Genomic DNA, 24,642 nt, shown 5'->3' with positions numbered 1-24,642 from the left:
AAACAGTAATTGCTGATTTAATTCAGGGATACTGATTGGGTATCCCTGGTGGCTCAGATGGTAAATAATCTGCCTGCAATGTGGGAGACTTGGGTTCGATCCCTGTGTTGGGAAGATTCCCCTGGAGAAGGAAATGGCAACCCACTCCAGTACTCTTGCCTGGAAAATCCCATGGACAGAAGAGCCTGGTTGGCTATAGTCCATGGGGTCGCAAAGAGTCAGACACAACTGAGTGACTAACACTTTAACTTTCATATATCATCCTTTTAAATAATCATTGGTTTAACGAGACTTAGCCATTGCTAATGGTTATAGCCGGAAGGAATATGACATCAGATTGATATATATTATGCCTTGGTTTAACATGCTGGTTTTTTCACCTCTGCTTATCTAAAATTTATTCTTAGAAGCCATTGAATAAAGTTTATTGGTCTTATCTTAGCAAATAAAATGGAATTTTAGGTGGAGAGGAAAAGGAACTAGGATAATAACACATAACCTCCATGTGTACCATAAACTCAAAGGGTCTACCTCTTTGATCTTTCTGGTATTTGAAGAAAAGAAGCAAAGGGGCAGTAAAGAGAGGAGAGGAGGGAAGGAAGTAGGAGGTGAAGAGCAGGCAGATGCCCTGGAGCTCCAGTCTGTCTTCGGAAGGACTGGAATCAAGGTTGCCACTGAAGGAGGTGAGTCCCATGCCCACTGCAGGATCCTGACAATGGTTCCTGGTCCCATCATTCCTTGAGCACACAAGGGCATGCTGCTCACAAGGCTCAAACAACATGTTTTGTGTCAATCCTGACTTCTTGATCTTGAACTATAAGTAAATAAAGTGCATACAAAATCCAGATCCAGAAACAGAGTACCCATATCAATCCAAATGCCAAAGGTGCTGGATTCGCTTCACCTGTGTTTTCTTTCTTCACAGATCATGGAGCAAGGAAGGTAATGTCAAGCCACATCAGAGTTCATCAGGGATGAGATACCTGTCAAGGATTTGTGGCAGAGTGGCATACTGGAATAAAAACACAGAATCTCTTATAAGGGTCGTATAAGAACAAATGAGATAATTCCCAGAATTGGCCTGGAGTTTTTCCGGAAAAAGGTGCTGTGACTATCTAAGGTACCTAAACTTCTAGTGGGTCTAAATCGTGTTTGTGCAAAGTAAACTAAAATCTAGTAAACTAACAATGGCAACAGTTTCGGGACAAAGAGGAGGCAGAAGAGGGATTTCCTGCCTCCTTGCTAGTTTGTTTCTCCTAAAGAGAAAAACACTCAAGAGACATGGCAGAGATGACCTCAGGGAGTGGAAAGATCACAAAGGCTATTGATGTAAGTAAAGAGAAACTAAACCAGCATTTTCTTTTTCTCTCAAGAGATACATTCATCTCATGTATTCAGCAAATTACCCAGGATTGTATTTAGTTGAACTTTATTATTTGGTAATTGGTTCTGTAGGTCATCTATTTGTATAGGATAAAGGACATCCAAATATGTAGTCAGAATTGGATTGTAAGCTGGCTCCTGGACTGGCCAAGTTTTTGAACCTAGTGAGGAGTGTTTATTTGTTTGGTGTATCAGCTGCAACTAATGAGAAAAGCTGTCTAAAATTATCTAAGTCAAGAAGGATGTTTATTGAACCTAACAAGCAGTGCAGAGGCTGTTTGGGTCCAGGAGGTGAGGGATCCATCAAGAGCCCAAGGGCAGATCTGTCTCTGTGATCCGCCACCCTCACTGTGTCAGCTGTGCCCTCACAGTGGCATCCCTTCTGGTTTTAAGTGACAGCAGTAGGACCATCTATCATACCCTGATGCAACAATGTCCATGGGACAGAGAATTCTCTCTCCCCCTCAGTCTTTTTTGAGTGAAGAAACCTTTTACAGATGCCAGGCTGGCAGACTTGCCCTCATCTTGTACTGGCCAGAACTGGACCAAATGCCTAATCCTTAACCAATGACAGGCAAGGGGTTTGAAGGAGGATTTGAAGTGGAATGGTTGTTGGGGAGACGAACACAAAATTTACTTCAGTCTGAAAACACACAGTAGGCAAACTGAGGAGCTGATAAAACCAATGACGCTGATTTTTTTTATTACAATGTTGGCTTAATTGTCATTATTAGTTAGCAGTTGTCTCTCTGAGCATATATCTATCTAATAATGACAAAGTCACAGGCAACATCATCTCCTAAATGATAATAATTATTTCCAAGACAAAAACAGTTCTGAAGCCAGAGATGAACTTTGCTTTCAGATTCAGCTATTTTTTTCAGATGCCTGACATTAAGTCCAGGTAGGAAAAGACAAAAATAGTTCTTCTATTTAATAAATAATAATAATATTTATGTATGGACAATCATGTGTTTATCTGACAAGAAAGGAACAATAGTAGAGAAAGTCTAGATTTAATTTGTATTTGGCCATAGTACGGTGATATCCACACTACAGAGTTACTTTCTCAATAGATTTGTCCAAGTCATTAGTAATACTGAATTGCTTGACATCACACTAAGAACAAGAAATATGTTACATAGATGAAGTAGCAAACTCAGACTTTTAATTTACCTTTAAATAGCTCCCAAATATTTAACATACATATGAACAAGTATCTATTAGATGTGGGTTTTATGTTTATTAATTCATTCCTGTTTGTTTTGTATTTTAAAGCAAAGTTGAGGACTCTGTTGCTGTGCTTCTTAGGTGGTACCATCCTACTCCTAACATAATACATACATAACAACATCTACACATAATAACCTCCTAATAATGTAGCTGACTCATCTTAATTCCAATTCTGAAGACATGAACTAAAATTCTTCTCATTTTGCAGGCTTGGGGCCCAGGCTTAATCCCAAACTATCTGTATTTAAATCCTGACTGCTTATTACTTTTGTAACTTGGACAAGTTATCCAACCTACCTACACCTAGGTTTTCCGATCTGTAAAATGGGGAAAATAGTAATAGTAATACCGTCATAGGGTTAAAATAACAATTAAATAAGTTCATAAATTAAATAAGTGTACATAAATTACATGACAGAATATCTGAGACATAGTGATTATTCAATTGAGTTTTATCTATTATTATTATTTTATCCTCAAAGTCACTTGGTTAGGTAGGCACAACAACAAAGCAATAATTTCAAAACTTTTAAAACATAGACAATAATATTTTATTCAGCCTTGGCGAGTGCCCAGTGATTATTATTATAATGTGTTGAATGCTGTGTGTATGCCTTTGATAAAATATGCTCTTGGTCACACATGCCACCTGAGGATACATGTAAATGTTAGACAATCAAGAGCCCTAAATGAAAATTCCTTTGGAATAAATAATAACTTTCTTTAGTAGGAAAATAGTTAATTGGTCCATTCTATCTTTTAGATTATGCCCTGCCTATTTCTTTTGTTGATACCAAGAAAACACAGACAGCATCCTATTCTCAGTAATGAAACCAGTCCTTCCCTGACAACTCTCTCTCTTGTCATCAAGAACATGAAAATATATTCAGATGTTGTTTTTTTCTTCCCTGATCGCTCAAGTTGTATGACACAGAACAACTTTCCTTCCTTGAAGATGGCAAATTTACAGCCTCTGACATAATTCAGTTTCCATGGGAATAGACCAGAACTAATTGATTCTGTCTGTAACATAATTATAAAAATCCCTACAGAGAGAAACAGAGAGAGACTATTGATACTAACAGGCTATAGACCAATACAATTCACCAAACTGTCTTCTGTTCTGGAAAATTAGGCAAGATGAGAATTCACGGGCTAAATGACTAATGGAAAAAATACTTTTGTTTCTGCTGCAGTAGTGCTACAGCATATCCCAAATATTTACTGTGCCATTTTTCTCAGATTCTGATTAATTAACAATTATTAATTTTGTATTTGCTGTATTTGTTGGTTTTACATATTTTCAGCAGCTTATGTTAGTATCACAGCATACAGATATGTGAACCTGGAAAACTGAACTGGGTTACATGAATCTATTTTTCTGTATTTATATACAGCTTACATCTTTAACATAAAATCACACAAGAGTAAGATTCAAGATTTAAAAAAATGTCAACAATACTAGGAAAAATCAGTCAAGAACAGAATGTATGGAAAATGTGTCGCCTTAGGGCAACAATCTGTGTTTGTCAATAGACAGGCACTTCAGTGAAGATTACTTTCCTTCTCTGTGCCTGTTCCTCATTTATTTTAAAGGCAGGGAACTGGACTATTGTCACATCCAATGCATACCTTTTAATTAGCTTCTTAGAAATTCCTCTTTTGGCATTTATATAACTGTTATAATTTCACTAATACCTCTGTGTTCCCTCTCCTTAAAAAATGGTATTCGCAAGAGTCCTGCCTCTTCATGTTTCCAATTTTTTTCCTAAATAATGTACTGTGTATTCTTCAGCTTTAACTGGTGACTCCTTAATCAACATTTACCCAGCCCAGACAGCTTTCTTGAGTCTCAGATACATATACACCCAGTTGTCTCACAGGCATCTCAAAGTAAATTAAACTCAAGCAGCATTTATTCCTACAAACCTCAACTTCTCTGTTGGGTTAAACTTGAGGCTTAAACCAGAAATCTGGAGATGAACTTAACCTTGTAACTCTTCTTTACCCTTTGTATCAAATCATCATAAAATCTCATTGGTTTTCTCTTCCTAATTGTGTCTTCAGGACAAACCTCCAGCCATGGTTTGTTTTCCCTCTAACTTATTGAAAACCTTCTATCTTCCAGGCAGTTGCTCACCTTTCAGTGAATTTTCTCATTTAAAGGTTAACATCAACTCTATGAAGTATGTGCTGTCATTGCTATCATTATCTTCATAGGGAACCTGGAGAGTATGAGGAATAAAAAAAAAATTTTTTTTTATCACATTGCTAGAACATAGTGGACCCAGGGCTTGAATGCAGTCCTGACCGCCAAGTCCACACCCTTAAGTAGTAAAGCTACAATAAAATTCTCTTGCCCTTTGCTTTAAACCACTGGTGTCCATCTGCTTCCTTGTAGGGAGGCTGTTCTCAAAGGGTGGTTTTCAGACATGGAAGTGTTCCTGAGTCCACTGCAGGGTGTCTGTGAGGTCTAAACTATTTTCTTTAAAAAGTACCAAATTGTCATTTGCCTTTTTTCACTGCTCTGACATTTGCACCTATAGTGCTAAAGTCAGGGAAGTAGAACTGCTAACGCCTGAGCAGGAATCAAGGTAGTGGCACCAAATCATAGGAAGAATCTTTGTTTTCTTCACCACCATTTTTGGTAAGAAAAAAAATGCAGTTCACATAAGAACATCTTTGATGAGGCAGTAAAAATTATTAGTTTTATTAAATCTTGACCCTAAAGAACACATATTTTTAATATTATGTATGATGATAGGGAAAGAATACAGGAAGCATTTCCACTGTGGACTGAGCGCTACAGCTGTCTCAAGGAAAAGAGTTGTGTGACTGTGTCAGTCAGGAGCCGAATGCACAGTGCTTTTTCATGGAACACCATTTCCACTTGAAAGAAAGAACTGACAAACTATGGCTATTCAGACTCGGGTATTTGGCAGATATTTTCTCAAAAATGAATAAAGGAAAAACCTGTCATTTCAGGGAAGGCAAATGATAGCATTTGTTGTCGATGTTAAAATTGGAGCTTTCAAGGGGAAATTGAAATTCTGGAACTTTTACCTGAAGCTGGGAGAACTGATTTATCTAAAAAGACCCTGATGCTGGGAAAGAGAAGGGGACGACAGAGGATGAGATGGTTGGATGGCATCACTGACTCAATGAACATGAGTTTGAGTAAACTCAGGGAGTTGGTGATGAACAGGGAGGCCTGGCATGCTGCAGTTCATGGGGTCGCAAAGAGTCAAACATGACTGAGCAACTGAACTGAACTGAACTGGGAGCTTGACAGTCTCCCAATATATTATGATCTTCTCTAGAGACCAATGGTGATATTAACAAATGCTATTTTTGAATGTTACATAATAAAATTTGTCAAAATTTGGAAAATCTGCATAGCAATGTGCTGATATTTTCCAAATGATCTATGCATGATGGTACAAAATCCATCCAAAGGGCAAGATCAATCAAAAGTTCACTGATAGACAGTTTCAGATTCCACATTGAAACTAATTTAAGAAACTACCATTTGTAGAGTTTTAATGTGTATCAAAGAAAAATATTCACAATTGCTTCATAAAGAAATTGAAATACTCCCTATTTTCCAGCTACATATTTGTGAGGGGATTTTCTTCTTGTACTTTAATCAAAACAACATATCTCAACAGACTGAATTCTTAAGCAGATATGAGAATCTAGCTATATTTCATTAAGTCAGACAGTAAAGAGATTTGCCCAAATGTAAAACAAGTTCATTCTTCTCACTCAATTCTTTTCATTTTGAAACATGATTGGTATATTAAGTCATTTTCATTAAAAATCTATTTTATATATAAACATTTTAGTTAATCAAGACAAGTTTTAAAATTTTCTATTCTAATTTTTAGTACAGTAAATATGGATAGATAAATCTCTTCTTAAACAAAAGCTCTTTGAAGTCATCTATAATTTTAAGAGCATTAAGGGATCCTGAAACCAAAATGTTTAAAAACCATGGCTCTAGGATCGCTCCCTATCTGTCCATCCTTCATACTGCCACCATCTTTCCAATCTTAAAGTGATCATGCATGTCCTACCTACAGCCTTCCTGAGCGTGCCGAATGAGGCCTTTGGTGATCTGTATCCTGCCTAAATTCCATTCCTTCATTTTTCCACTCCCTTTTAGGCAGGTTGATTTCCACCCATAATGAACTTCTTATAGTTCTTCCCAAATAATCCATGCTCTGTTATTTCTGGGTCCTTATACGCGCTTCCCCCTGCCTACCTAATAGGTCTCTACTGATATGGCTTCTTCCCAACCTAACCCCATCTACCACCACCACTACAACTAGCTGGTCAAATTCCAAACAGTCTACAAAACTTACCCTAATATCACTTCCTTAGGAAAACTTGTCTTAACCATGCCCTTCCCTGGGTAGAATAAACTGCTCCCTTTAATGCAGCTCAGATAATAACCAGTTATATAAGATTATATTATAACTATTAGTATAAAATCTGTCTCTCCCAATGGACAGTCAGTTCCTTAAGGGCAGAGACACAGTGTTGATACAGAGTGGTCCCTCAATAAATATTTCCTAAATAAATGACCCTAAGTTTCCTTCCAGGTTTGAAATTCTGTCATCCATCCCTGTAATAAGATATTTTGAACCACAGTCTTTCTTGATTACCAGAAGGATGCATTTGTTTTATTGACACACATTAACAAACATAGACACTTGAGTTTTTAATCAAAGAGATCAACTCCTCAGATCTTTTCTGCTTTTTTGTCCTTGCAAGGACAGTTCTGGAGAAAATTTGGTATGTTAAATTTGATGTGTTTTAATAAATTATAATGCACATATACTCATTAATAATATATATTTCACACCAAGGCATCAGCAGGAATTAATTTTTTAAAGTCTGTCCTAATAGGAATATAAAATTATGTAAGAGCTCAGTGTAATAAGCTCACAAAGAACAAGAAAGAATAGAAAAAAATTAAAATAGAACAACTAGAGAACTATGAGAGGTTTCTAAACAGCAACACTATAGATGAAGCCCCAAGAAACTCTGTTCACTATAATCTTTAATGTCTCAGCCTATCCAAATACTGAGCAAACCCTAGGTCTCCTAGCAGACAAAAAGCTGAGAGTCTAGAATTGGACTGTCTTCTCAGGATTTAGAGACACCAGCATGGTAATTTCAAAGAGACGTCTTTACTTCCTTTTGGTCAAGACTCAAGATCTTTATTCTGGCCCCTGATAAGTGAACGAAGGTAAAGAATTATTTATTTTTTAAAATAAATGTTCATGATTTTGTGATGGTACCTTGTTTTGTGTCATCTCAGAGAAATCGAAGTCATTTATAAAGATTACTGGAAGATTTCTACATTAGATATGTTTAAAATCATTTCATTTTAAAACTTAGGAGCCAGGAGACTCCAATTAAATGAGTAAAATTAGTTATTTCCTTATGGAAAAGTGTTGCCACATATATGATAAGGTGTTTCGATGACAATGAGGTTGCTTCCTTGTATGTGCTCAGTTGTGTCCAACTCTTTGCAACCCCATGGACTGGGGGCCCTAGCAGGCTCCTCTGTCCATGAAATTCTCCAGGAAAGAATACTGGAGTGGGTTACCATTTCCTACTCCAGGGGAGCTTCCCAACACAGGGATCAAACCCGCGTCTCTTATGTCTCCTGCATTGGCAGGCAGGTTCTTTAAAGAGGTTGAGGAAGATTAAATGACAAACTCAATACCACAAACCCAGTACTCACAGACTCATTGCTAATCTAGGTCTCTGAAACCAACTGCTGCAAGGTTTTCATTCCAGTGTCAATAAAGAAACCAAGATCAGTTCAAGTAAATGTTTAACTACAAAAGTAACCTTTCTTGTCCCTTAAGAGAGCAGCCAAGTTCCACAGAAATTTTTAAAGATATTTTTCTCATGCTTTGTCATTTTCATTTAGCACTTGGTTCTCCCTTATTCATTCAATTCAGGACAGGTGATAAGAGACAGGTGGATTACACATCCCTGGTTATTTAAGGCTTTCAGTTAAAGGCAGACTCCTTCCCCGCTAAAAAGTACAAAAGTTGTGATTATTCCACAGCTGTCTAGAGTTGAAATGACTATGTCACCATTGAATTTAACATAAAATGGCTGAAACCATTAACTCTACTTTGTGCCATCTACCATGAATTTAGAAGGCACAAAATAGATGATTGATTTTTAAGTAAAACAGAATAACTGTCCCCAAACCTTCTGATCCATATACCACTTGATGGAGCATAAGAAAGAGCCTTGTCCCATCACAAATCAGAAGTTCTTTTTTTCAGAACTAGTAGGGGATATGGCACAGTTTTTTTGACAAGTCTGATAACTTATAGCTTATCTGGAATATACCTTCATAATAGCAGGAAATATAATGATGGTATCATACAATGAATATGAATTCAATGGAAAGACATAGGTTTTAAAATATTTTTTGTCACTGGGACAGACCTGGGAAGCAGTAATTCAGATATACACAAAAAACACACAGTATTCTGTATCATTTTTCTTATGTCACTATAAGATATAAAATATCTCCTTCTCTGGAAACTCACTATCTCCATGCAACAAACTGCCAAGAATTAGAATGCCATTTAGGGATAAACTACTATGGTGACTACAGTAAGTGTGGGGGCAGAGGAAGGTGGGTATCTGGGGATAGGGAAATGTCACAGCTGACTTCCATGATTATTCTGATGCCATGGTTGTAGATCGTTCTATAAGATGACTGATGTACTCATTGCATTTCATTGTTATTGTTTCTATTTTCTATATGGATTTTTAAAATGAGATTCTTGGCACAAGGCAAAATAAAATAACTGCCAACTCATGTTTCAAATTGTATGTAGCTGATTTCCTGTATTTCTGACAGTTTTGTCACATTTCCAGCAGATAGAATTTCTTCCCTCCCCTGGGAAATTGAGCAAGTCCACTCCACATGTCTGTCTGTCCTCCATTCCTCTTCCACCCATGGGGTAGGCGTGTGTGAATGCGCCCCTGTACTCTGCACATCCCAGTCCCTTCCTGAAGCTCCACAGTCAGCTGGAGTTCCAGCAAGTTAGGATCTTATTTAAAGAACAGTGGCTTGAATTGCAAAGATGCTTGAAACCACAACAGAGGAAAGGGTTGAAGGAACTAAAGATAATCAGATTACAATCACTGACACTAACACAGTGCTTGCTAATTCTGGAAACGAGTCTAAATATTTAATGCAAATTAATGTATTAATTCCTTACTAACCTGGGGGATCAGTTCTCATATTACTCCCATTTTATAGATGAAGACTGGAGCACTGAGGGGTTACATTTGTAAAGTCATGCCGCTCAACAGTGATGGAGCCAGGGTTTAGAACAGAAGGAATCTGGCTCCACAGTCCATTACCTTTACTACCCTACATCAAATGAAAGATTCAGGAAGAAGATGAAAACTGTCCTGGAATACTTAAAGAGGAGCAGACAGGAAAAGTAAATACATTCTGCATTGCTTCAGAAGATACCTCAGGAGGAAACTAAGTGAAAAGCTAAAAGGAAACAGCTTTGACTTCTCTGTCGATGCTGACAGTCAGATCTTGCCTTAGAACCAGTGTTTAATGATGCTGGTAATTAGAACAGTGGTTGGGTTACACAAAATTCTTTTCCTACCCTGAGATTTTATGAGTTGGTGGTATACCACTGTATTGTCACTAAGATATTTTTCTTTGGAGTGTTAGTAAGATATGATAAAAGGAGGAAGGAGATTAATAATGGGCCCCTAAGTAATTTTATCGACACGCATTCTTGGCACTAATCTTTACCAAATGTTTACTCTACTTTGGTGTAAAGGTATCAGAACAGACATTTGATAGACATATAAAGTTGTCTTATTGAAAATTAGATTGGATGATATTTCTAAGTTAAAATTTGTAGTGCAGCATGAAAAGCACTAGTGTTTATATTAAAATAATTAATACAAGAAATATTAACACCTTGGTTGATTTTCTTAATCTCTCTCATCCTCTTGCTTTCCTAACCCTCATGCATTTTTTTTTAATTGCAGGCTATTCTTATGCAAGAAGCTAAACGTAATTAAATGTGCAGGATGAAAAGATGGCACAGGCACTGTTGGTACCCCCAGGACCTGAAAGCTTCCGCCTTTTTACTAGAGAATCTCTTGCTGCTATCGAAAAACGTGCTGCAGAAGAGAAAGCCAAGAAACCCAAGAGAGAACAAGACAATGATGAAGAGAACGAACCAAAGCCAAACAGTGACTTGGAGGCTGGAAAGAATCTTCCATTCATTTACGGAGACATCCCTCCAGGGATGGTGTCAGAGCCGCTGGAGGACTTGGACCCCTACTATGTCAACAAGAAAGTGAGAGTTGATTTTATCCTTCCCATAAGTCTTTACCTTGGAACTTTAATATACTTTTCTGGGGCTCATGGATACACTGCACCATAAGTTTTCTACTGTTTAATATTTTACAATACTTATTTCCGCTTATTTTTAAGTACCATATAATCAGCAGAGACATAAGAAATGAAGTCAAGATCTGGCCAAAGTGAAGTGATACAGAGATGAACCATTTCTACAATTTCACAGTCACTGATATTGACAAAATTAAAATTGACACCAATAAAGCAAAACATATGTTATTGGTGATATATTTAAACACATAGTAGACAACAGAATAACAGCTATGTGAAATAAGAGTTACAGGGTATATATCCTTATTTTTTAGTTCTTTGACTTGAGGTTTCTTCATGACAGATTTGTATTCTAGGGGGTAATAAATAATCTTTTATTTAGCATCCTCCTATAGGAAGACAGAAAAAATGTTCACCCAAAGATACATTTTTTGGGTCCAGTAACCTGATTGGGAGTTTCTCTTAAACTTAATCTGTGACAGGTTAGATTTCAGAACACCTATATATTGTTAAAACACCACTCTGAGAAAAAAATATCAAGAACAGAAGACAAAAAAAAGAGAAGCTCAAGTTTTTCCATCTATATATGATTTAAATCAACAATTATGACTATGTCTTTCTAATACTATAATAACCATATAATTCTGTCAGAATCAGCTAGTTTTTGATGTTAAACCAACTGTGCAGTGTTTTATAGGAAGTATAAAAAATAGATGATAGATCCTGTGTTCTCTAATTAGCTATTTTGGCAGCTTACAACCATGATTTATATTTCACATTCACAGACATAAAAACTGGCCCATGTAGAAACTAAAGAAACATTAATATCACTAAGAGTTATTGGCTTACAGATTAAAGGAAAAATTGAGCACTTTTATTAGTCAGAGTCAGCCCTTTTAAAAGGAATGGCTAAAGAAACTATTCTTTAAGCAGCATACAACTTATAAGATCAATGATGGCTAAAGGAACTGACAACCATTCAGGCCTGGAACTAGCCCTATTGCTCTGAAGGAGTGCTTCTGAAACTATGTACATATAGAGGATAATATTAAAATACAGATTATGATTCCATAGACCTGGGGTGCGGCCATGGAGCCAGCATTTCTAGCAAGCTTGTGAGTGAGGCTACTGCTGCTGGTACATGGGCCCGCTGGGAGTAGTAAGCATTAAAACGCATTATTTAACGTTACACAGCCAATTAAAATAAATAGTTCCTTTCTGTTTCCTTTTAAACTAGCTTCATGAAAGGTGGCATATAATATATATTCATATAGTTCTAAAAGTAATTTATTCCAGTACTTTACTATAGAATTGGTAAAGACAATTTTGAAATTTAGTAACTGTACTATTACACATGATGATGAAAGTGAGATATTCCCCAAGAAACTAGAAGAAAATTCTCCTCTGGAAATTATTGATTCAAACTATGTATTTGCAAAGATGCCTTCAAGAGATGGCGGTATGACTTATACTCTAACATGATTAAAAGTATTTGCTACTTAAAGAAAGGAAGTCACCTTAAGACAGGGAATTGGTAAAATTAAGGATGGGCAAAACAGAATAATGAAGAAAAATATTATATTTTCTCCGGGAGATAGATTTTCAGTTAGTAGTAGTCCTGAAAGTACTTTCCTCTCAGAAAGTCACTTCATTGGTGAGGGCCTACACTGTGCTACCTAATCGAGACATCATCAAACATCCATATTAATTAATTCAGTTTATTTGGACTCCATGCTCAACAAAGAGTATCTTATTATAATTCATCTTCCCATTGATCTGCCTAAAGGAAAGAATGTGCTGGCTATGCTACAGCAATTATTCCAACCCGTGTGACAGTGATCTATCTGGTTGTATATAAATAGATTGGCATTTTAATTTTATATCAGGCTTTCAAGCTTGGTTAACGTGAGTCTGCCGCTAGGAAACAGAATTGCTCTCTATCTGCTAACAAAGTCAGTTTTTATTGCCCTGTCTGACAACAAGAGTAGAACCCATATTTATTCATAATGGCCATGACTCATCTTAAGAGACATCTAGAGTATATGTATACTGTTGTCTGCCCTGCTTTCCGTTATGAAGAGTCTATAAGGATGAAGACTGAGGGGCTATTGAAGAAAATAGCTCTTGGGACAGCAGGAGCTGATATAAGAAGCTAATGGAGAAGCTCTGGAATTTAAAATATGATATAGAGCTTGTTAATTATATGGAACAATGCAGGTGAAAGGCGTTTTAAAATTATAAAGCATTATGAAACTTTGGTTCCATCAATTAATGTTACAATTTTACATACCTAATTGAGTCATATAAGCAAAATCACAATGTGTTTTAATGGCATTCAAATAGACTAGATAAAACTTGAGAATAGTGACAGTGATTGTAGTAACAGCTAAAATTTGCTATGTTCATACTTCGTCAGGTATTGTTTGAGTGCTGTAACTCATATAACTTATGTAATATTCAACGAAAGACAAGGCAGGTGCTAGATTTACCTCATTTTATAGATGGGGAAGTGAAGCACAGGGAGGTTAAGTAACTTGCCCAAAGTTACACTCCGTAAGTGATAAATTAGGATGTGAACCTAGGCAGTCAGGCTCCAAAACCATATACTGTGTTTATTATATAATGAAAGAAAATGTTTTTAAAAACTAGTTATATAATTTTGAATTCTCTGATAGATACGGTTCTGCTCAGAGAACTTATTCTTGCCTTAAGTAGTAAAAACTTTAGTGAACCTGTAAGATGGGCATTTACCTGGAAAAAAGAAGCAAGCACCATTCCAGAGTAGATAATATCCAGTTTAACATACTTCCAGATATAACATTCATCACCTTAGTAGCAATATATAGTACTATTTTCTCAAGTCACATCATTACTTATCACTTCTTAGAGAACAGATTTTGGAATTGGCACTATTGATCTCTTCTCTATCATTCTCTCAAATAATTTTCAGTTTTGATATATCTCTCAACAAGAGAGCCCCAAATTTCAAATGCCTTTCTTGTCATTTGTTCACCATACAGGACAACAACCTTTTATTCTTCACTTCTCAGAACTCAAGGTTTTCTTTCTGTTAGGGGTTGTTCTCTAGAAATAAACTGGGATTGTGTTCTTAAGGTCTGCTTTATTCCAGAATCAGTAAATTCACTGAAGATGCCCTAGGCATGTCATTTTTAATCCCATTAGTACTGCAAAGGCTAATCTTATGGGAAGAGGCAAGGTGTCCATGTTTAAAGAAACAGTTCATTTCTGTTCACTCTGATCTTTGAGATTTTTCAAAATAAAATCCTCTCAATGTTACATTTGGCTTTTCCAGGGATATTGTTTTTTAAAAAATGAGTAATTGCACCTTAAACTGTGGTAAACTTTGCATGTCACTTGTCATTTAATGTCTAAACAGACCCAGATTGCTTGACTATAATAATAAATGATTTAATCCTATGAATTCAAAAAATCCTTTAATGCATCTGTGTTTCAAAAGCAGGCATCCCAGTGCCCACTCTCCCTTGTGAATAATCTCAGTGCTAGTAAACAACAGCTTATTTGCCCTCATCATAGCATTTTTCCAATCTATAGATTACAGTTCATAGAAAATAGTTAGTTAGGTCTATGGTCTTGAATACAAAAAGGCAACGTGCAGAGAAGTCGCTTTCTCTACACTTTATACTTACATATAAACATTTTTTATTCATTAAATGTAAATATTATACTCACAATATTCTATTCAAACAGATCATGTTGTCAGTGAACATGAATGTCTAGGATACAGTCCTTAGTTAATTTAATCACACAAGCAACATCACAATGCATTTTAATTGCATTCAAATTGATGGTGTAAAACTTGAGAATAGTGAGAACATATTCATAACTAAATGGCTATATAGAATAGATATCTTAAAAGTAAATAGTGTCTTAAAGGTAAACTCACATTTAATTGAAACAAGAGTTTATTTGCAAACCAGGCTATTAAATGCTGGGTAAAAACAAAATGAAAGAAAAAAAGTAGCTAACTGGTTCTTTATGTTCAATGACATAACAGCTTCTAAGCAAGTCCTCAGTGGAATGAACTCTACAAATAATTGCTGCTTGACTATAATTACAAGCAGCATGCCAATGTGTGTATATTAATATACTAAGACTTACTGGAAAAGGGAAACAATTGGGGAGTGATCAAAAGGCAGTGTGATTTATCTGGAACGACATAATGGTGGAGATGATTTTGACAGCTGAGGACATTCCTGAATAGTAGGGATTTTCAACCCGTGGCTGCATAAAGAATCACCAGGCGAAAATGTCTAACATACCATTGTCTATGCCCATCCTCCAGAAATTAATTCTGTTGTTTTCTGGTGGATCCCACATAATAGCAATTTTAAGATCACCCCAGGAGATTCTAACATGTGGACAGGACTAAGAACATTTGATATAAGAGTGGGTCATTGTAGGTGGAACCTTACTGTCAGGTCTGTTATGGACCTGAACAAAAGTAAGTTTGCATTACATGACCTCTCAGGTGCCTCCTTCCTCTAGGATTCTATGACACTCATCTTGAGAATCAGAGTAAGAAGTTGATACTAAGTGGGATTGACAAGTGAATTGAATTGGCTGGAACAAAGGTGCTTTGGTGGGAAAAGAAAAGATGATTCCAGAGAGACCTAGTAGGTAACCACCATCTGAGCCACCAGGGAAGTCCCAAGAATACAGAAGTAGGCAGCCATTCCCTTCTCCAGGGGATCCTCCCAACCCAGGGATTGAACCCGCATTACAGGCAGATTCTTTACCATCTGAGCCACCAGGGAAGCCCAGCTTAAATGCTAAATTGATGACTATAGGTTTCAGGTCATAGGAATTTAGCGACAGAATGCCCTTTGAAATGATGTTGCTGCTGCTGTTAAGTCGCTTCAGTCTGTCTGACTCTGTGCGACCCCATAGACGGCAGCCCACCAGGCTCCCCCGTCCCTGGGATTCTCCAGGCAAGAACACTGCAGTGGGTTGCCATTTCCTTCTCCAATGCGTGAAAGTGAAAAGTGAAAGTGAAGTCGCTCAGTCGTGTCCGACTGGTAGCAACCCCATGGACTGCAGCCCACCAGGCTCCTCCATCCATGGGATTTTCCAGGCAAGAGGACTGGAGTCGAGTGCCATTGCCTTCTCCGTCAAATGATGCATTTCAGCCTAATTCTTAATGTGGCTGGTCCTTTTCAGTATTACAGCAGATCTATAGAAGAAGCAAAACCAGTTTATTTAGCCTGTTTGAACATTTTAAAGTAGGACAACTACCACAGGGAAAATAGCTTCATAAACTTTGGAGTTAAAAGATTTGATATAATTAAAATATTTATAAAAGATCATTTTAATAGCAGTATGTACAGAATAATCTGAAAAGTTACCAAAACTGGGGACAGATGGTAAGCCTTAAATAGAATTACAGTCCACAAAGTTAATTTACAACTTGATACAAATTTTGTGTAGGATCGTTAGTGTGTATTGGGAAGTTGATACCTGAGAGACAGATTAGATAATAGTACATTGTATCTTTATTTGTAGTTAAATGTTAATTTAGGGGAGAAAAAGTGATATCTAATATGTTTATACTTATACAAACTGGCTTAAACAAGTTCAAACAAATCAGGTAAAAATTTTTATGTGTGTAAACTCTTCATATAAGCCACATGTCTAATCTAGTAATTTTTTCTCATGTGTTCTTTTTCAGACTTTTATAGTATTGAATAAAGGGAAGGCAATTTTCCGATTCAGTGCCACCTCTGCCTTGTATATTTTAACTCCACTAAATCCTATTAGGAAAATTGCTATTAAGATTTTGGTACATTCATATCCTTTTTATGTGAATTGTCTAAATGTTGTTTCTAGTAGCTGATTTTATAAAGAATGTCATTCTTTTTATAATATATATATATGATTCTTTCCGATTAATTGGTAACTTTGTTGTTTAACCTATTGTACTCATTGATTTTCTGCTATTTATAACAAGAATTATGTAGATGACAATTATGATTCTAGGAGTAAAAATACAACTATGATAGTAAATGAAACACACTGTGTCACAGGAACAGCAACAAATCTCCTTCAAACTTTTATTAACCTCAATTAGACCATATATAACCACCATTAAAGAAGCATAGCCTACTGTGCTTAGTATTATTATCTGTATTCCAAAAGTTCAAATTTTTGTGTCTTAATTGGTTCTGTATCATCATCACCTGGACTTCCCTTCCTTCCTTCTTTTCTTCCTTCAGTAAATATTTATTAAACTGCTATGTATCTATGCATCTGATTGATAATATCTATTTAAAAATCATTGAACTTAAAACTACTTACAATGACAGTCAAAAACTATGTAAAATGACATAATAGGTGTGGATTTCAAGAAAACTCTCAAGAACTGATAATAAACTAGAAAGGTGATCTTCAGAGATGCCAAAATAGGCACCTTATACAAACTGATTCAAAACAGGTTAACATAAAAACTAAAAGAGAGACAAAAGAGACAGGGTTAACCTAGAGACAGGGAAAAGAGGACTTTTGAATTCTCCCATTCTATGGTTTGATATTGGAAAATATTTACATTTTAAAACAGAAAGATTTACTTCAAAAAATGTAATTATAAGTTTTCTTAGGGTGAAGACTGGGTTGAAATTCTAAGAGAAACAACCACAGCTAATTCTTAGAGAGGGTTTAAAAACAGTGTGTATTTAGGTATGGTATGGACAAGATACAGAAAGATAATTAAATGTCCTGATAAGTTCCTGTACTCCCAAGTGAAAATTAAAAGTTAGAAAATAAAACTAGCTCATTAGCAAAATTTATCTCTCCCTCTATTCTTATGTGGTGAATGCTAAAAGAACAAGTTCCATCACTGTAAGGCTACTAGAGTTCCTAATTACAGTAGAATCAATCAATGTAATCCTTGAATACACAGGGCTATGCATTCTCAGGCTTATTATATTCCATTCATTAACCTTTTGTCCATCAGTGGAAATTTTAAAGGGTATCTGAAGTATAACTTTTAGACTTACACTAGAAAATTCCCATTTACTTCAGAGATCTCTTCCTATTGAATTCAGTTTTGTGAGGGAATGATGCAAAATAAAAAAAACAATGAACCAAGAATACAAAGAATATACGACAGACTTTGGAGTTTCGTTTTTTTCTTTGTCATTGAATTAAATCAAATAAGTAAGATTAATTTTACAGGTTAACTTGGTTACTTTGTATTGGATTATTTGTAAATGGCCACAATATTGTACTAGCATTTATTCCTTAACTATAATCTACTTTATTCAGCATGCTTATCATGTGCACTATCTTGACCAACTGTGTATTTATGACCTTGAGTAACCCTCCAGACTGGACAAAGAATGTAGAGTAAGTAAAAATGATTTCTTAGAATGAGAAATGCACACTCAAATTCTCTAGCAATCTCTTAACTATGGTCTGACTTATGGTTTCCACTTTTTGAAGTCAAACTAAACACTTCTAAGAAATGATTATTTGCGTAATATGGAAAAAACAAGGGAAGTTTTTTTTTGAGGGGGAGACGTATTTCTCCTATGAGATAGATATTTCTTCCAACAAGTGATAGCATTTGATTAAGAAAGGTTATTAAATTATATATACTAGCTGGTAAGCTAAATAATCATTTATCATAGAAGTTAAGACTGAATCACAATTTTGCATTTTAGATAAAATACAATGATCATTTGAGCATAAATAAAATTATCTGATTCTAGTATATTACTACTATTGTTATATTCTGATAAAATTGATTTAGGTGTTTAGCTCTATATCACTAGGCAATGCAGTTATACACTATATCAGTATATTAAAAGAAACACTTAGGTGTTTAAGTTATTTTGATGTTTAGTTATATTTAGATACATAGATTATTTAGATACAGCATATGTGCTAGAAACATCACAAATCTGTAAAGGAAACAAAATGTCTTTGCAAAACCATATTCAAATAATAACAAGGCTTAAGGGGAAAACGTGATTATGGACAGATCTCTCATAACTTTTAAAACTTTGTCATTAGAATACTAATAGAAAAACATAACAATCCCAATAAAAAGACACTGGCCCAGTTAAATCTCTGTGGACATTTGTACCTAAAGTCTTAGCCAGCAACCTCTCTGCAGTCTTAGACCTGGGCCTTGTCCTTCCTCCCTTGAAATGGAGACTCTGGCAATGACATCATCAAAGTAAAACATTTGATTCAATATTTTAATACAGAGGGAAAGAACTAAGCACCGTATTTTGGGCATGTTAAACTACACTCTGCTTGCACTAAAGAAGGAACTTCTGTCAATTTTTCTGCAATAGTATTAAGGTCTTTTATTGCTTAGGATGTTTTATATAAGTGTGAATGAAAAGGTGCCCCTGATTATTTCAAAACACTAATATGCTGAGAAAAACTGTGTGTGAAGGAAAAGCTGCCCCTGATTATTTTAAAATATTAATGTGCTGAGGAAAACTGTGCTTTAATTAAAAATCTTTGCATTTTAACAGCATTATTCCCCAATTTGTCAATCACATATAAGATTATTCGTGAAAGAAACATGCCTTTTTTTTTTTTTTTTAGTGAAACAGAAGGTATTTAGCTTAAACAGTCTATTTATGTAATAGGCTAATACAATGACCAGGTATTTATTTTAGTGAAAAAGAAAATTGTATGTTCTTACTGTTATATTTTTAAAGTAATGTCCAATAGGAGATAAGCTATTATAACAAATACTGACACTTTCATTTCTGTTTTTTATAGATTTCTATGAGAATTTACAGAATCATTCTAAGCCGTCATTCATCAGTGATTTAACAAATTAAAGACTTTTTTGACAGTAGATTGAAAAAGCTCCCTAGAAATCATTTTAGTAGAGAATCCAGTTCTTATGTTGAGGCAATCCATTTAACAGAATTCTCACTTACCATTTACAATTTGGGAGTAACAAGTGGGTATACCTGTATAAAACTATTCTGTATGTATTTTTCCCTGCAGAAATTATTGACATACTAAAACATGTATGAATTTATTTATATAATGTTATTAAAAGGCAGGTAAAGGGGACACAAATATTATTTGAGTATGCAGTTTTCTTTTAAGTTATTTAGAGATGCCTATATCCATTATGAAAAGTCAACTTTACAAAACCTTTTGACTTACACTGTTTAGTTGGAAAACTTTGCACAGGTTTCCTAATCAATTATCTCTAGTCATCTGACAGCAAGGCAGCAGGAAAACAAGCAAAATATTAGTGATTACAGTAAAAGAAACAAACAACAAAAACCTTAAAAAAACAGAGTCCAATGAAAAGTCAGTTTTGACAGGAAAATACAAGTCACTGATAGCAGAAATCTTCCCTATCCAAAGAGATGGCATACCGAGGACCATATTATATAGTGAGAGTCATATTATGTAAGGCAAATCATTTCTATAGATATCAAAATTACAGGGAGAAAACACCTTGTAACAGAATCAATAGCATGATTAAGGACCTAGTGGTGTCAGAGCCAGGAAAAATCAAGGTCCCCCTTGATTCTCACTGACCCATTCAATCTAGTTTTCTAACAGGTGTATCTGAACACCTGTTCTGTGCAAAGCTGTCTTAAATGTTAAGCTCTAAGACCCTCTTCCTTGGATAGCTATCAACCCTCACCATATATTCCAAATGTCCCCACAAATTGTCTTCCTTTCCCAAAAACAGAAATAGGAGTAGGGACTGTAATCTTGCTCCTAACAACCCTGTAAATAACTTAGAATTGCCTAAGCATAAACCATAGTGCACTATCTATTAATATGATAAACAGCATACATTGGGAGCTGTCTCATGGTCTTTTGCAATGCTAGGAATCTCTCCAAACAGAAATATCATGGCGATTATATGTAAATATACAAAGATTCAAACCAAAACACAAGTAACCATAAGCTTGGCATTGGAAGTTCTCTCTCTTCCTAATAAAATCAGCTACTTCATAATAAGTAAAGACAGCAATTATACTTACTCTTCATGAAATCAACTGCATTGTTTAAAAAAGAGAAAGAACATTCCTAGGAAAACTAGACATGAAGATTCTGACATACATTTTCCTGTGATTTCTTTGCTCCCTCATAAGAGAGAAATTTCTACAGTAAAAAAAAACCAAAAATAATTTCCCTTTTTTATGTAAAAAACACTAGTAGACTGGAAAATATAGTGAATTTTAATAAAAGTAAATTCAATCTTTGTGGCTTGAGTGAAGTATTCTGAAGAACAAATTTAGATTATACTTTTTAAAAGGAATACAATGTTGAAAAACAAATACTCTCTCCCAACTATTTTTGGAAGACACAGAAATAACTTATATTGTCAACATTCAAAGGAGAGGGCTGGTAATGCTCTACCAAACAGCAAATAGAAAAGTATTTCACTATTTGGGGGATTGAAATTTTAATTTGAGCATGTTTAAATAAGAGTCCCTTGGACTGCAAGGAGATCCAACCAGTCCATCCTAAAGGAAATCAGTCCTGAATATTCATTAGAAGGACTGATGCCAAAGCTGAAACTCCAATACTTTGGCCACCTGATATGAAGAAATGACTCATTTGAAAAGACCCTGACGCTGGGAAAGACTGAAGGCGGGAGGAGAAGGGGACGACAGAGGATGAGATGGTTGGATGGCATCTCACACAATAACATGAGTTTGAGTAAACTCCGGGAGTTGGTGATGGACAGGGAGGCCTGGCGTGCTGCACTCCGTGGGGTCGCAAAGAGTCGGACACGACTGAGCGACTGAACTGAACTGAAATGATTTGGCCCAAGTGCATAGAGATAGTAACTGATGTGAGGTTAGATTCAGGAATTTTGTTGTCCCTGAATTTTGGTAGTTGTGTAGACACATACACATAGAATACTAATGAACTGTAAATTTTTGGTGAACATATGAGAGAAGCAGATTTACAGCGTTATGCCTGAATCTTAAGGATATAAAGGGGAAGTTCATTTTTGATATTAGATACATAAAATATCTTCCAAATTATTCTAATCATTAAGAAGTCTGAATGAAATGTTTTATTATAAATAAACAAATCCAATAAATGTTACCTCTAGAGCTATACTGTCTAGTGAGGGAGAAGGTAAACACATGCAGCTTGAAATCTGAAACTTGAAATGTGGCTACTTTTAATTGTTGAAGAGATAGCATTTTAGACATATTGGTTTAAATAAAATATAACATGCAAATTAAGTTTACTCATTTCTTCTTTTTATTTGGTTAGTAGAAATTTGAAAACTATATATGTAGTTTGTATTAAATTTCATTTGAACAATGTTACTCTAGAGGATCAAGCCTGATGATTATCCATAAAACACATGAAACTATTACCATCAAACCTAAATATTTAAACAAGATCAGATTATTAGTAGAAAGTATTATCTCTTCAGTTTAACCCTTTACTCATAAGCCTAAACTAGTAGATTTTTTTGTAGGTGGGAACAAGGAATTCCATCTTAGTGAACTGAAAAACCACAAAAGAATCAGATTTGCTATATTTTAACGTTTCAAATGAAATTGTTAATTTTTGTTTGGATGCTTTTCCTAGGTACACATTCACTGGAATCTATACCTTTGAGTCACTTATAAAAATCTTGGCAAGAGGGTTTTGCTTAGAAGATTTTACATTCCTTCGTGATCCATGGAACTGGCTGGATTTCAGTGTCATAGTCATGGCGTGAGTATTTTTAAAAGCATGTTAAGCTCAAAGGCATGAAACAGTTGTAGCACAACAGGTTGTTGTGACATATTTTAAATGTAGAGTTTGCTTGTTAACCAAATTAACTATATGCCTCATATATTTTGAGAATACATATTAGAATATATATTGCAAGGTAAATGTATCTGATAAATGAGCAATAAATGGAATTACTTTAATGTCATAGTCTTCTACTTCATCAAAATGAAGTTATTCATTGACTATAAATTTAATACCACCAACTGTACTTTAATTAGTTTTTCAAACAAACGTTCATATTAGTGAAAACTGTACTGAAATAAAGCAACACAATTTTATTCCTTAATGGCAGCTTTTAGCACAGGACACCCTGAAGTCTAGCATTTCTGTAAAATTCAAGGGGCTCTATATGCCAAACCAACCCACTTTTCATTCTTTATTTAGTATAAACTTTGCCAAAACTATCAGTAACTCTGATTTAATTCTACAGGTATGTAACAGAATTTGTAAACCTAGGCAATGTTTCAGCTCTTCGAACTTTCAGAGTCTTGAGAGCTCTGAAAACTATTTCTGTAATTCCAGGTAAGAAGAAACTGGTGTAAGATGGTAGGCCCCTTCTATCTCCAACTTTTCTGTTATTGTGTTTGTGTGTGAATCCCCCATTACAGATATGTGACAGAGTTTGTGGACCTGGGCAATGTGTCAGCGTTGAGAACCTTCAGAGTTCTCCGAGCGCTGAAAACAATTTCAGTCATTCCAGGTGAGAGCTAGGTTAAACACCGAGGCTGACTTTAAATACACTGTAATAATACTGAGGTTGAAAGTACACATGTAATATTAGCCTTCTTGCTTATCATGTTTGTTTTTTTTTTATCTTCAAGAATGCCAAATGAAATTACATGGTTATTTATAAAGTCAGCCTTTGAGTTTAACAGAGAATTGCATGAGGTGTCCATACAAAATACTAGTTTTGCTCTCTTTCTCACCCACTTTTTTGTGCATTTATGATGTAATGCTTTCTTTTTTACATCCTATAAAAGTTTTGCTATCATGGCTTTACTAACTGATTTAGATTTTACTGTTTACCACAGATATATTTGAAAGTGGATCTCCTCTTATAAAGGAGAAAAGATTATTACTGAATGGCATGGGATGTTAATTATCTTAAAATTCTTTTCTCCTCTAAACCACTGAAACTTGGAAAGCTAGTATTAAAAAATGGTTGGAGAGAAACAGCCTCCTGAAACACAAAATGTGAAGTGAAAAACTGCAAAATGTGAAGTGAAAAATAACTGAAAACTTGTCTTTACATGTTCATAGCAGCACATAAAACTACACATTTAAAAAAAAACAAAAACTTCCTGCCTAGATATTTATCCCTTCATTTTAAACCTCCAAAAAGCACAGTGCTCATAAATAAAATCTGCTCTTCATCCATTTCCCAAACCATCTGGCTGCCCATAAAGCTTTGGTGTCTAAACAGAGAGGCAACTGTTTGTGGGGAAAGAGAATGTATATGACTCTTAAGAAGACTCTATGGCTTGTGACACCCTTCCTCAGCTGACCTCATTCTCTCTCCACAGGTTTAAAGACCATCGTGGGGGCCCTGATCCAGTCTGTGAAGAAGCTTTCTGACGTCATGATCTTGACTGTGTTCTGTCTGAGCGTGTTTGCTCTAATTGGTCTGCAGCTGTTCATGGGCAACCTGCGGAATAAATGCTTACAATGGCCCCCAAGCGATTCTGCTTTTGAAACCAACACCACCTCTTTCTTTAATGGCACAATGAATTCAAATGGGACATTTGTTAATGTAACAATGAGCACATTTAACTGGAAGGATTACATTGACGATGACAGTAAGAAATATTGCTCCATTG

General features: G+C 35.4%; 1 protein-coding gene across 12 annotated transcripts in view; it reads left to right on the top strand.

The window, feature by feature from the left end:
- Positions 1-10,730: 10,730 nt before the first annotated feature.
- The window catches only part of LOC136163454 (sodium channel protein type 3 subunit alpha), an 83,437-nt gene continuing 69,525 nt past the window's right edge, over positions 10,731-24,642 (top strand). For 9 of the 12 annotated variants that reach the window (XM_065927884.1, XM_065927878.1, XM_065927874.1 and 6 more), the window contains exons 1-6: positions 10,731-10,994; positions 16,755-16,873; positions 18,338-18,427; positions 22,637-22,765; positions 23,434-23,525; positions 24,349-24,621. In XM_065927884.1, the coding sequence (XP_065783956.1) occupies positions 10,731-10,994; positions 16,755-16,873; positions 18,338-18,427; positions 22,637-22,765; positions 23,434-23,525; positions 24,349-24,621 (967 nt within the window). Of the gene's footprint in view, positions 10,995-16,754; positions 16,874-18,337; positions 18,428-22,636; positions 22,766-23,255; positions 23,348-23,433; positions 23,526-24,348; positions 24,622-24,642 lie in introns of all 12 variants that reach the window. The other 3 variants (XM_065927885.1, XM_065927879.1, XM_065927877.1) reach the window with 1 other exon arrangement.

The sequence above is a fragment of the Muntiacus reevesi genome, chromosome 3 (genome assembly GCF_963930625.1).
Source record: "Muntiacus reevesi chromosome 3, mMunRee1.1, whole genome shotgun sequence".
Lineage (NCBI taxonomy): Eukaryota > Metazoa > Chordata > Mammalia > Artiodactyla > Cervidae > Muntiacus > Muntiacus reevesi.
Note: the sequence above shows the minus strand (reverse complement) of the source record. Positions and strands in the feature narration are given on the sequence as shown.